General features: G+C 43.6%; 1 protein-coding gene across 1 annotated transcript in view; it reads left to right on the top strand.

Moving 5' to 3' along the window:
* The first annotated feature begins 6,648 nt into the window (after positions 1 to 6,648).
* GUCY2C (guanylate cyclase 2C) overlaps positions 6,649 to 12,859 on the top strand; it is a 95,001-nt gene continuing 88,790 nt past the window's right edge. Inside the window, exons 1-4 of the mRNA XM_074983932.1 lie at positions 6,649 to 6,859; positions 8,462 to 8,574; positions 9,490 to 9,557; positions 12,517 to 12,732. Coding sequence (XP_074840033.1) covers positions 6,649 to 6,859; positions 8,462 to 8,574; positions 9,490 to 9,557; positions 12,517 to 12,732 — 608 coding nt within the window. The remainder of the gene's footprint in view (positions 6,860 to 8,461; positions 8,575 to 9,489; positions 9,558 to 12,516; positions 12,733 to 12,859) is intronic.

Genomic DNA, 12,859 nt, shown 5'->3' on the forward strand with positions numbered 1-12,859 from the left:
AGACACGGCTATTGTGAGTGGGCCAAGCAGTACAAGTAGATTTAGGCTACGTCTACACTAGCACACTACACTGAAGTAGCCTATTTCAATGTAAGAACATCGAAATAGGCTACTTCGATATGTATCGTCTACATGTCCCCCAGGGCTGGTGCCGTCGATGTTCAATGTCGACGTAGCGACGGAGAATGTCGAAAGGAGCTGCCCTGGAAGGAAATGCGGAGCGTCCACACACACAAGTCGAAATAAGGGGCCAGCAAAGTCCCAAGCCACTCCTTTAAAGGGCCCCTCCCAGACACACTCGGCCTGCACAGCGTGAGATCCACAGAGTCGACAACTGGTTGCAGACCCTGTGAACGCAGCATGGACCCCCAGCTGCAGCATCATCAGGAGCAGCAGCAAGAAGCCCTGGGCTAAGGGCTGCTGCGCGCAGTGACAGTAGAGCCCCACAGGGCTGGACAGAGCGTCTCTCAACCCCTCAGCTGATGGCTGCCATGGAGGACCCCGCGATTTTGAAGTAGTGGGATGCGGATTATCTACGCATGCCCTACTTCGACGTGGAATGTCGAAGTAGGGCACTATTCCCATCTTCAGATAGGAATAGCGATTTCGATGTCTAACATTGATTTCAACGTCGAAATAGCACATGGCGCGTGTAGACGCAACGCGTGCTATTTCTACGTTGTGGTGGCTACTTCGAAGTAGCCGGCTAGTGTAGACGCACCCTTAGTGTAGTAGGCATCCTTCAGTCTGCATAGACTATGGATCGCACCCTTTAAAGTTTCAGTTGAGGGCTTCATTTACAGCGTCTATTGTGACTATAAAGACCCACACGAGAGTGACAGTCCTTGCTGCATCTCTTGCAGATGTAGTGGGTGTCTGGCAAGTCCTTATTGTGCTTTCTGTGTGCTCACTTCTCCTCTGCTAGCTGTCTGATCCTCATCTCGCCCTTCTGAAGGCCCTTGTGTAACCCCTGCCTCCATCTGCTGCGGTCGTCTGCTAGTTCTTCCCAGTTGTCCAGCTCGATGTCTACCTCTCTGAGGTCTCTCTTGCAGACATCTTTGTAACGCAACTGGGGGCATCCGGGAGGTCTTTTGCCAGAGGCTAGCTCACCATACAGGATGTCTTTTGGAATCCTTCCATCATTCATCCTGTGGACGTGGCCAAGCCAGCGGAGCCGACACTGCCTGAGGAGGGTGTGCATGGTTGGGATTCCAGCTTGCTCGAGGACGGCGGTGTTGGTCACTCTGTCCTTCCATGATATTCCAAGGATGTGCCTGAGGCAGTGCAAGTGGAAGACGGTCAGCCTCTTTTCCTGGCAGGCATACAGGGCTCAAGTCTCGCTGCTGTAAAGGAGGGTGCTGAGGATGCAGGCTCTGTAGACTTGCATTTTGGTGTGAGTGTACAGCTTGTTGTTATTCCACACTCTCTTGCTGAGTCTGGACAGAGTTGTGGCCGCTTTTCCGATCCTCCTATTTAGCTCAGTGTCCAACGACAGGGTGTCAGTGGTGGTGGACCTGAGGTAAACGAACTCGTGGACAACCTCTAACGTATAGTTGTCAATGCTGATTGATGGGGATTCAGCAACATCCTGACCGAGTACGTTCGTCTTCTTTAGGCTGATGGTAAGCCCAAAGTCCTTGCACGCTTTGGAGAACTGATCCAGCAGTTTTTGAAGCTGGTCTTCTGTGTGAGACACTACAGCAGTATCGTCTGCGAACAGCATATGTAATTAAGAACAGGAATATTACGATGGATACAGAAAAGCGTGTTAACAATGATCTCTATTAAAGTGTGGAAATACAACTGCTACTGTCTGTACTCAGTTCCACCTTTTAGAATGTGAACTGTCTAGGTTAAGGGGTTCAACTACATCATGTCTGCCATGTTCTAACCACTGCAAAGTATGCTTGTACTTCTAATAATATGTATAATAAAATTCCTGTTGAAAGCCCCATAACTTGAGTAATTTAGAACTGGACTGACAAAGTACTGAAGAACATGCTGCAGGGGCCAATCTTAATCAGTCGAGAGAGCTGACAGACCAATTCATTAGGTATTCTCCTGCTCTGATTTCTGTTATTCTGTGTCTGTGAATGTTCCAGAAGAATAAGAGAGAAGCACACGGTGTAACTTTACAACAGGAAGTTAATGCACTATCATGTGTTTAAACTAGATTGTTTATTAGCCAGTACAGCAGCAAGCTGAACAAACAAGCCATGTCCTTGTGCCAAAGGATGAAATCCTGGTCCACTTAAGTCAGTGTGAAACTCTCATTGAGTCAAGATTTCAAATTTAACACTGAAATTCAGGAAACTCTCTTTCTCCATCAATGTTTTCGATATTTCCAACATTCTGTGACCATGTAATACACACAAAGATATTATACTTGCTTGCAAGAGACCAAGTTTTCCCTCTATACAAAGCATAGCTTCTATTGATTTGAATGTGAGGGGCTCATGCTTATCTCAGGGCAGAATATGGCCTAAAACATCTAGGAATAGTATTCACGATATAGGTCTCTACTACTTGAGCTAAAGGAAAATCTCCATTAGTAGTATGAGGGCTTGTACCTGCTTTCCAGACCTCTATCACCGTGAGGTCGATGCAGTACAAAATCAATAAAGATGTGATAGAAGCAGACGACACACTCCATGCAGAAGAAGGCAGCAAAAGATAGAAATCCTGTGTTTTTGTGTATTTGGTGAGGCTGTGAGAGGTGGGAGCTACTGATTTATAATATGGGTGCTGCCTGTGTATTCAGTAGCAGAGAGAGAAATGCGCTGTTTTGACACTTTTATTATGTTTGCATTATGGTTTTAGAGGGCAGTTTTAAGCTGCAATTAAACCCAAAGAAATATAAAATATATCTCAGAACATTACACGGTTCCCATAGATATAATGACATGTAAATATAACATGAAGGAAACAGTGAGGGGTGCATCAGACAGCAACGGGGAGCTGAGCCCATGGTTGTTGATGATGAAGTATAACATATTTAATACTTTACTAATATTAACTGACTGCTTGCAGAGGGCAGGCTAAGAAGAGCATTCAACTCCAAAGCTTGCACCCATGGGAGTCAATGACAAGACTCCCATTGACTGAAGTGGGAAAAGAATCAAACTCTTAGGCTATTAGTACCACACTGTACCAAAAACCTACTGATCGCTATACTTACCTACACCCTTCTAGCTTCCATCCTGCACACATAACTAGATCCATTGTTTACAGCCAAGCCCTTAGGTACAATAACATTTGCTCTGATCCAACTGACAGAGACCAAAAACTACAAGATTTTTACCAAATATTCATAAACCTGAATTACCCACCAGAAGTGAAAAAACAAATCAGCAGGGCCAGATGAATACCCAGAGACCAGCTACTCCAAGATCAGCCCAAAAAAGCCAAGAACAGAACACCACTGGTCATCACCTACAGCCCCCAACTCAAACCACTGCAATGAATTATTAAAGACCTACAACCTATCCTTAATCAGGATGCCACACTCCAGAAGGCCCTAGGTGACATGCCTCTTCTCTCCTACAGACAGCTTCCCAATCTTATGAGGATCCCCACCAACAGCCACAGTCTATACCCCAGGAATACCAGTCCTGGAACCTTTCCTTGCAACAAAGCCCGCTGCCAGCTTTGTCCACATATCTTCTCTGGAAATACCATCACTGGACCTAACCAGGTTACTCACAGAATCACAGACAATTTCTCATGCTCCTCTACTAACATCATATATGCCATCATGTGCCAACAGTGCCCAGATGCTTTGTATATTGGACAGACTTGTAACTCCCTTAGACAAAGGGTTAATGGGCACAAAACAGACATCAAAACACTCCAGATCCACAAACCAGTTAATCAACATTTTCATGGAGTGGACCATTCTGTTAATGACTTAAGAGTATGCGTGTTACTGAAAAAAAATTTTCGCACTGCTATTCAAAGAGAAAAAGCCGAGCTGTCTTTTATATTCGGCACATTAACGCATGGAATTTTCTGAGTCACTATAGGGGCTCGTCTGCATACTTGGCTTAATCTAATTCTTGACCTTCCCCCCCTTCACCCCTCCACTCTCTGATTTGCTCACCTTGATCATTTTTTTCTGATTTGTCCTCCTTGATTACTGTTTTTGGTTCTCTATGAGTTAAATATTGAGTCTGTTCTGGTATGGGTATGGTCTGAAGAAGTGGGTCTGTCCCACGAAAGCTCACCTAATAAATAATTTTGTTAGTCTTTAAAGTACTACTTGACTGCTTTTTGTTTTCTTAGGCTATGTCTACACTAGCACAAAACTTCAAAATGGCCATGCAAATGGCCATTTCGAAGATTACTAATGAGGTGCTGAAATGCATATTCGTGCCTCATTAGCATGCCGCTGGCCACAGGTCTTCGAAATTGCCACGTTTCGCTCCCTCACGGCTTGTCCAGACGGGGTTCCTTTTCGAAAGGACCCCTGCCAACTTCAAAATTGCCTTATTCCTATCCATTTGCATAGCCATTTCAATGTCTTGTGCTAGTGTGGACACATCCTTAATGAAAAGCAATCCCATTCCAGGCACATTCCATTTTCCTGGCACAAGCAAACCACACCAAATAAGAGGAAGCTGTATACCGTGTTTGGTAGCCCTAGCTCTTACCATTTAGGAGGAGTTCTTGAACAAACAGACGGACAGACAGACAATCCTCTCAAATATATGGTAGGTGAGCACAAGGTTGGATATGCTGATTTGCAATTTTAGGCTCACTCTTATATGCTGGATAGAGTAATATGGTTTGCTTATAAACCTGTGCTGCTGCCATTGAGTTATTTCTTCCTGCCTCCCTGGTTCCCCATCAAAGATAAAGGAGAGTGAAGCATTTATTTGGCATTAGTGTTAGGCTCGTAAAATATTGCACAGACTTTATAAACAGGTATAAAATATGTAGTGCTCCCCTAAACACAGGCTTTAATAATGAAATAAAGCAAGAAAATTATGTTCAGTGGTCTGTCCCACAAACACTGCATTTGCACAGAAGGTGTTTACTTTCCTTGTTTTAAAATCATCCCTAGAAAGTTATAAAAGTTTATTTAGTCTTCAGTGGGACTTCACTGCAGGTTCTGGTGGACAGGTAGTAGCTGCTATGGATGTCTATTAGTCCCAAAATGCAATATGCATTCAGCATCTTCCTTAAGGGCTGTTGGTTTCCCCTATCTTTCCATTTACTTTTTCTCTTGCCAGAATTGTCTGGGGATCATAGATTTTTCTCGTTTCTGACCCCTTGGTTTGAAAACATTTTCAGGATGGCTGTGTCTACATTTGCATTCCTCTTTCAACAGAGGAATGCAAATGAGGGAAATCAAAAATGCAAATGAGGCACTGATTTACATATCTTGTGCTTCATTTGCATACTCTCTTTTCTGAAGAGATTCTTTTGAAAGAAAAAAAGCAGTGTAGATAGGGCTTTTTCGAAAATAAACCCCATCTTCCAAAGAACCTGTCTTCCTGAAACAAAACAGGAAGAAGGTTCTTTCAAAGATGGGGATTATTTTCAAAAGAGCCCCATCTACACTGCTTTTTTTCTTTTGAAAGAATTGCTTCTGAAAAGAGATTATGCAAATGAAGCATGAGGTATGTAAATCAGTGCCTCATTTGCATTTTAATTTCCCTCATTTGCATCCCTCTTTTGAAAGAGGAATGCAAGGGTAGACACAGCCAATGTGTTCTTGAGAGGATCCACCCCAGAACACTGCCTTATTAGCTCTGAATGTCTGCTGGACCATTTGAGGTGTGGCTTTGGTCCCATGTGTCGAATCTGTGGCCTGCAGGAAGTGGGTCCCTGCATACCTCTTAGCAGCCACATCACAAAAACAATTAATACAGTTGTCTCCCTTACTGGTAGTCTCAGTAGACAGGACAAGGCTTCAATAGACTGTGAACATTACATTCCCTAGAAATGGTTTGTGGCACATGACCCCAGGGTGATACTGGGGGGATTCCTGACAGATTGATTCTGTGTTGATCCTGTTCTGTAGATAAAAATGAAGGTTTTCAGTCAGGCATTGTTTGCCAACACTGAAAATCATTTTGATGGGAAAAGCTAAAGTAACTAAAATGTATCTTAAATTCATAAAAATTATATGTAGTAATATAATAATAACCCCAGACTTAGTGGCACAGCTAGGAGGAGTGGTGTGGCAGGTCAAAACACAAAGGAACCATCTTTGTTCCTCTGTGGCTTTAGTGGATCATTTACTTTATATGCATTTTAAAAGACCTCCTTTTACAACCTTGTTGGCCCCTCCTGCTTTCCCTTCTTTACTCATCATTGTACTGCAAATTTAAAGTACCTTATCGCACAACGTGATGATAATGTCTCTCTTTTATAACCCCAACCTTTTCATGAACAAACATGCAAGGCAACCTTTGGCCTCTCTTTTTGCCTGAGTTCTGTTGCTTTTAATTGGTCACAACCAAATGTGGGAGCTAGGGTAAATGGGTGTGGGGTGGAAGTAGATGCAGAAAAGGAGAGAATCAAGTGGTAAAAGATGTGATATAGCTGATCGGTGGATATACAGCAAAAATCTTTGTTTCGGCTTATCCAGGAACAACAACAATGTAGTGTAGATGTGAACAATGGTCTAAACTGAGAGGAATAATGAAGCAGCAAATTCTGGGTCCGGACCTCTGGCCATTGCTTCTCTGCCTTCAGCTCCTGTGGCAGGTTAGTGAAAGCAGGTGCATCAAGGACAATTATGTTATCAATGTGATGCAGCTGAATCACTCAGACCTTCCATGGACCTTTGATGAAATAAAACCAGCTGTGGAACTTGGACTGCGTATGGTAGAAAAACAGCTGCAGGAGGAAGGTAAGAGCACGATGCTGTCGGTTCTTTTCTCCTTTAGAGTTTCTGGGTCAGACTCTGAGCCCTGTCCCTCCCTTGCTCAGTGTTTCCACAAAGGCTGTGTCTACACAGCAGTGCTATTTTGGTATTCTGGCACTGCCAAACTGCCCCTCAGAGCAGTTCTTGGGCTCTCCGGTCACCATGTAAATCAGAGAACAACTGCTGCCTTCTTTCAAAACTATGAAGCCACAGTGCAAGGGTTGAACCAGAGATGTTTGTGTGTATGTTGATGCAAACCCTTCCCAAGTTAATTTCTCAAAATGTTCAGTTGGGATTGAGAACATAGGAACTGCTGAACCAGAACAGATCAGATCAAGAGTCCATTGAATCTAGTATCCTGGCTATTCTTCTATCAGAACAGACCAGTGATCCATCTATTCTCGTAACTCCTACCTTAGATAATGACAGATGCATCTGTCCCCTTCCCCAATGATGCATGTAACTTTGTAACATTCTGGTGAAGAAATTTCATCCTTATGCTAGTTGTGTGGGGATCAGAAGCCCTTATAACTTTTAATTTAGGTAGCATCACTGCAGATTGTTATTCTTACTCATTTTCATACCTAATACCTCTTTTCAACATCACTGAACAACTGCCTGCCTCCATAACGTCCTGTGACACCAAGTTCTAAGAAAACTATCTCTTCTGCTCTACATTTTGAGTATTTTTGTCTTTTTTTGTTTCTTTTGAAATTGATGCCCTCTGATTCTTCCCTGTAGCTTTAAAAATCATCTGATGTCTTGTCTCTGATTGTGCCCAATATCTTATGCATCAGTTGTTCAGTCATCTGTATTATCACTGATTCTACAGTTATGTCCAATGAAATGGAAAGGGGCAGGAATTGCTTCCCTGTGAATTTTGGGATGGGAGGCATTTTATTGTGTAGGCCCATACTGATGGATGGGCCAGCAGGGCTAGAGGCCAGGCCCCTCAGAAAACTATACTCTTCCCAAACCCATGGAATTGCAGTAAGTAGCACTGAGATCTGTACACAGGGTTGCAATGACACACACTTGGCCTAGCCACTGCTCATTGTGACCACAGCACAGCTGTGATAAATCTGAGCAGTCTTGCAACCTTAGGTGCTAGGTCACAATGCCCAGAGCAGGGAGCCAGTCTCAGTTCCATGGGACAGGGACCACTGCGACAGGGTAAGTGTAATCTGTACAAATCTTTTTGAAACTGAGGCCCTTTCACCCTTCCAAAACGAAAAGAAAAGGGAGGCCCCAAAAGGGATGGGATATAGCTGCATAGGTGCCTTGTGCAAGCACTTGGGAGGTGCACCTCTCCCCAGTGCCCCTACCAAAATTTTAATTGCTAAATGGGATGCTCCCACATGCCCCTTCCTTGCCCCTCTGAGTGGCCCCTCTCTACACTCCTTCCCCCCTGCAGTTGCCCCTGTATAGCAGATCGGCTCAGGATGTTCTGTCTGCAGGATCTGGAATGTTTTCAATCTATGCCTGTTAGTATGAGACTGTCCTGTCCTGTGCTCTCTTTTGAAAGAGACCATCCGTGCATCAGTGTATAGATGTGGCTTGTAATTCTATTTCCCATTTCTCCTACAGAAATAAATGTGACAATCAATGCCACCTTCCATGGTTTCAACACATCATTCTATGTCTCACAGGGCTGCCGCACTAGTACTTGTGAGGGTGTGGAGGTCATTAAGCAACTCTATGTAAGTACTAGGCATTTCTACAGAAATCCTTATTTTCTATTCGTGAAAATGAGGGCTAAGAGTGTTGGCTAGAAGCAGGTACAGTTTGACCCTCTCTAGTCTGGCACTCTCTTGTCCGGCAACAGCCATAATCCGACACGATTTTAGTTAGACAGACAACTACTTATCATGAGTGTGGCCAAGTTTTCCAGTGTCCCATACAGTTTGTTTACAGCCACCAGTCCTGGCTCTCAGTGTTCTGTGCTGTTATTTAGCTGTAATTTACACCTCAATGTCCCTTAAGAACTCAGTAAGTAGTGGAAGTGCTGGTAATGCTTCTAGACAATATTGGCCTCCCATGTCTGGCAAATTCTCTTGTTCAGCACCAGTCAGGTCCTGGTTTCGAACTAGAGAAGTTCAACCTGTATCATGAGTGCTGGTGGCAAAGAACAAGCTTCCTACATAGACACTCAGTTCACTTTCCACTTTATAGCGCCACCAATATTTACTGTCTTCCTTGTACATATGTACAGCTAGCCTCTCTTGAGCTGCTTCACTCAAGATCACCTGCAATTCCAACACAGCTCTGACAATGCATTTTAATTCTGTCAAAATTCTCCCTGGTTTTCCAGACCTTAGCTCCCACATAGGTTTGTTATGCATCTCTGTGCAGCTCACTCACTGCCATGCCTCATTCTATCACCTCACTTCTCCTTTTGCTTCTGATTCGTCCATTTATCCTTCCCACTTTCCACAGAGACTCACCGTTCTGAACTTGCTCAGTAGCAATTTATCTTGGTTCTCTGTCTTCTCGCATTTCAGTCTCCCTTAAACCTGCTCTGCCTGTGCCTTGCTCCATGTTCTGCATTTTCCATATTGGTAACTCATTCCATTACTTTTCACTCTCCATTGCAAATGCTGTTTTATCTCTTGCAGGATAGTGGCACACTTGGCTGTGTTGTCCTGGGTCCCACTTGTACTTATGCCACTTACCAGATGGTCTCGTAAGTATCAGAAAATAACCTTATTGTGTTCCAAGGAAATAAAATACATAAAAAATTGTTTCCTACTTGAGCTAGCACAGACACTGAACTTGTGTGTGGGGCATACTGTGTTTCACAGTCAGAATACTCAAGAGCTCTTATGCCTTATGAAGTGTTATGCCTCTAGCATGGACAAAATGCCCTCCCTGAAGAGTCTATTACTGCAACAGCTTTATGAGGTAGGATTGAAGAGAGGAGTGATAATGATTGACAAAAAATAGTCTGATCTTTTAAAGGTTTCAGCAAGCTACATTTTCAACACTCCCAGCAGGAGGTAGAAATTGTCTTGAGGAAATGAACCTCCATATTGGCTCAGACCAGTGGCCCATCTAGACAAGCATATTGTCTCTGTCAGCGGATTGTGGATGCTTCATAGGAAGGTGCAAGAAATCTTGCCGAAGACAGTGCTGGGATAGCATGCACTATGGGGTTTCCTCCTACCCCCACCATTTAGAAGGTTGCTCATTTCTGGAAATATGAGTGCTTATATATCTTGCAAATTCTTGTATTTAAAAATATTCACTGTTGTATACCTAAACAACACAAGAGTAAATCTGTGAGTATGTGTGCAGATTTTGTCATCCCTAAAATTATGATCTGACACTTTTTTGAATCTTGCTAAGATCAGTGATGTCAGGTTGCAAGGCATTCTACAGGCTATTTTTGTGTTTGAAAAAATACATTGTTTGACCATTGTGAATTTACCTTCTTTCAATTACAGTGAATGTTTCTTTGCCTTTTTTTTACTATGAGTCAGCATGAATAGAAATCCACATTCTCTTTTCCTCTCTCTGTTTTGTATGTTTTATATTTGCCTCCTCTCTAAAGTGAAGCATTCCAGAAGTTTCGGTCTATCTTGTACATGAAGTTTTCAATGTCCCTACCCATTCCCACTGCTCTGTGTCCTCTATCATCCTGGTAAATTTCCATTTTAGCAATGAAATAATCTTCCTGGCTCATTGCATCAGTTGTCCTCCTGAGCTGTGGACATCCCTCCACTGGCTCCCCCTTTTTTACTGCATCAAACAAACTACGGTAAACCCATGAGATAGGCGCATTCAACATGCATGTATCTCACATTAGTGCTATTGGAGGGAGATCCCAGAAGCTCCAGCCAGAGGCAGCCACCGCTGCTGCACAGGCAAAGGGGGAGGAGAGCCCCCTGTCTAAAGGGAACAGAGCTGGTGCCAGCTCTTCCCAAGTGCTGTCGTGGGCCAGGGGGAGGGGAGTTGGGGAAGCCCCTTGTTAACAGGAATTCCCCTGTTAAAAGTCTGCTGGCTGGTGGAGCTCAGCCAGAGGCAGCAGCTGCCCCTTGCACAGCTCTGTTCCCTTTTGACAGGGGAATCTCCTCCCCCCTCACCTGTGCAGTGGTGGCTGCCTGTGGCTGACCTGGGGGAGCTTTGCTCCAACAGCCTTTTAACGGGGGGCAGGGGGAATCCTGTTAACAAGGGCCCCCCTGAACCCGCCCCACGATGGCACTGTGAGCTCACAGCCAGCCAGCCAGCAACCTTTTAACAGAGGGATCCCTGGTAACAAGGGGATCCCCACCCACAGCGACAGCAGCCCAGGGCAGAGCTGGCAGAGCAAAGTGCTCTGTCAGCTGTCTTCCCCCTTAACCAGGGGATCCCCTGCTCTGGGTTGTGCCTGCTGATGCTGAGCTGGTGGCCCCACCCCTTGCCCCCTCAACTTGCGTGAATTTTGAGTTCACCTGGTTTTCCAGGAACGTAACTCTCGCACAAATCAAGGGTCTACTGTACATCACTTCATAATAATAACGACCTTTACTGAGGAGAAAGTTCTTCAGTAGTTCTATCATACCAGTGCCAGACAATTCTAGTTGTCTTATTGTAAAGTACAGTATTTCCTATTAAGTGTAAAAGCATCTCCGAAAAGTACTGCAGAATTTTTCTAGTGTAATATAACATCGCAAATTTGTAAAAAATGCCTTCACCCATTACAATCATTGTATGGATTAATAATAGTGGTGTTTTCGTAAATTCACCATATTTGTTTCTATAATTACTATTTCCCCTTTTGCAAAATACACTAAAGAGTCTGTTTTTTCCATGAGCTTGTGAAAATAAGATTTTTCTGTGGCTTTGAGAATCTCTCTTCCAGCCCTTCTCTGTGAAGTCCAAAAACCCATTTAAGAAGAGTGGCTATTGGTGGCCTATGATTCATCTGATGCTACTCACCTGGCAAAGGGTGAGAGCCCACCATTCATCTAAAACTGCCTTCATGGAAATAACAAGACTTCATGAGGCTGATTTGCATTTCCTTAGTGTATAGTCTGGCACTGTACAATAAATTTACTTCTCTCCATCAGATGGAATGTGATAACTCGCTCTGGAGATCTTTATATCACCTGTAGAAATTGGTGGATTACACAGGGGATCAGTTATAGGGCAGCTTTTTGTGTCTTCATTAGTTGCTTCCCTGTGGCCTCCAGAAAATGAGTCATCACCACCTGATAGCTGTTAATTGATAGGTTTCAGAGACAGTGCTAGCAGCAGAAGATGTCAGCACAATAACCACATTTAGCAGTAATTTGTCCCTTGTTAGCAAGCCCAGGAGAAGTGAGGAGGACAGAGCAAGTCACAGAGCCTGCACTCTTCTCTTACACCTCACCCTCACTAAAATTAAGTGAAGGGTAGCATAGTGGAGGCATGGAGTGTGTGTGTGTGCACCAATTCTAAATACATTGTCAATTAAGCATCATGAAGCTGTACAGTACTAACTTTTTAATTAAGGACTTTGTATTTTCAGTGCAGTGGGATAGTTTTATTTCAAATGTAATTTATTATAAAATTAAGTCAGGAAACAAATTGAGAAAGTACGTGTGAATCACATGGTAGCTACCTTAATCTGACATCAATTCATGTAACAGATGTATTTTTTCCCTCTTCTTTTCCCCTTTTAGTGTTGACTCGGTATTGGGCCTTCCTATGATCTCTGCAGGGAGCTTTGGGCTGTCATGTGACTACAAAGAGAATCTAACTCGAATCCTGACTCCAGCCAGGAAATTGACATACTTCTTTGTGGATTTCTGGGAAGAATCCAGATTGCGGTTCAAAACCAGCTCCTGGCAGTCCACCTACATTTATAAGACAAATGAAAACACAGAAGACTGCTTCTGGTAAAAGCATTCCAAAGTCTTTTCCAGCTACTCTCTTAGAAAACTCAGATACACCTCTGGTATGATTTCTTTAGGCTGTCTTTAGATTTCTTTTTCCCTCTTTTTGTCTGTCTCTCTACTTCTGTCA

This window comes from Carettochelys insculpta, chromosome 1, assembly GCF_033958435.1.
Source record: "Carettochelys insculpta isolate YL-2023 chromosome 1, ASM3395843v1, whole genome shotgun sequence".
Taxonomy (NCBI): Eukaryota; Metazoa; Chordata; order Testudines; family Carettochelyidae; genus Carettochelys; species Carettochelys insculpta.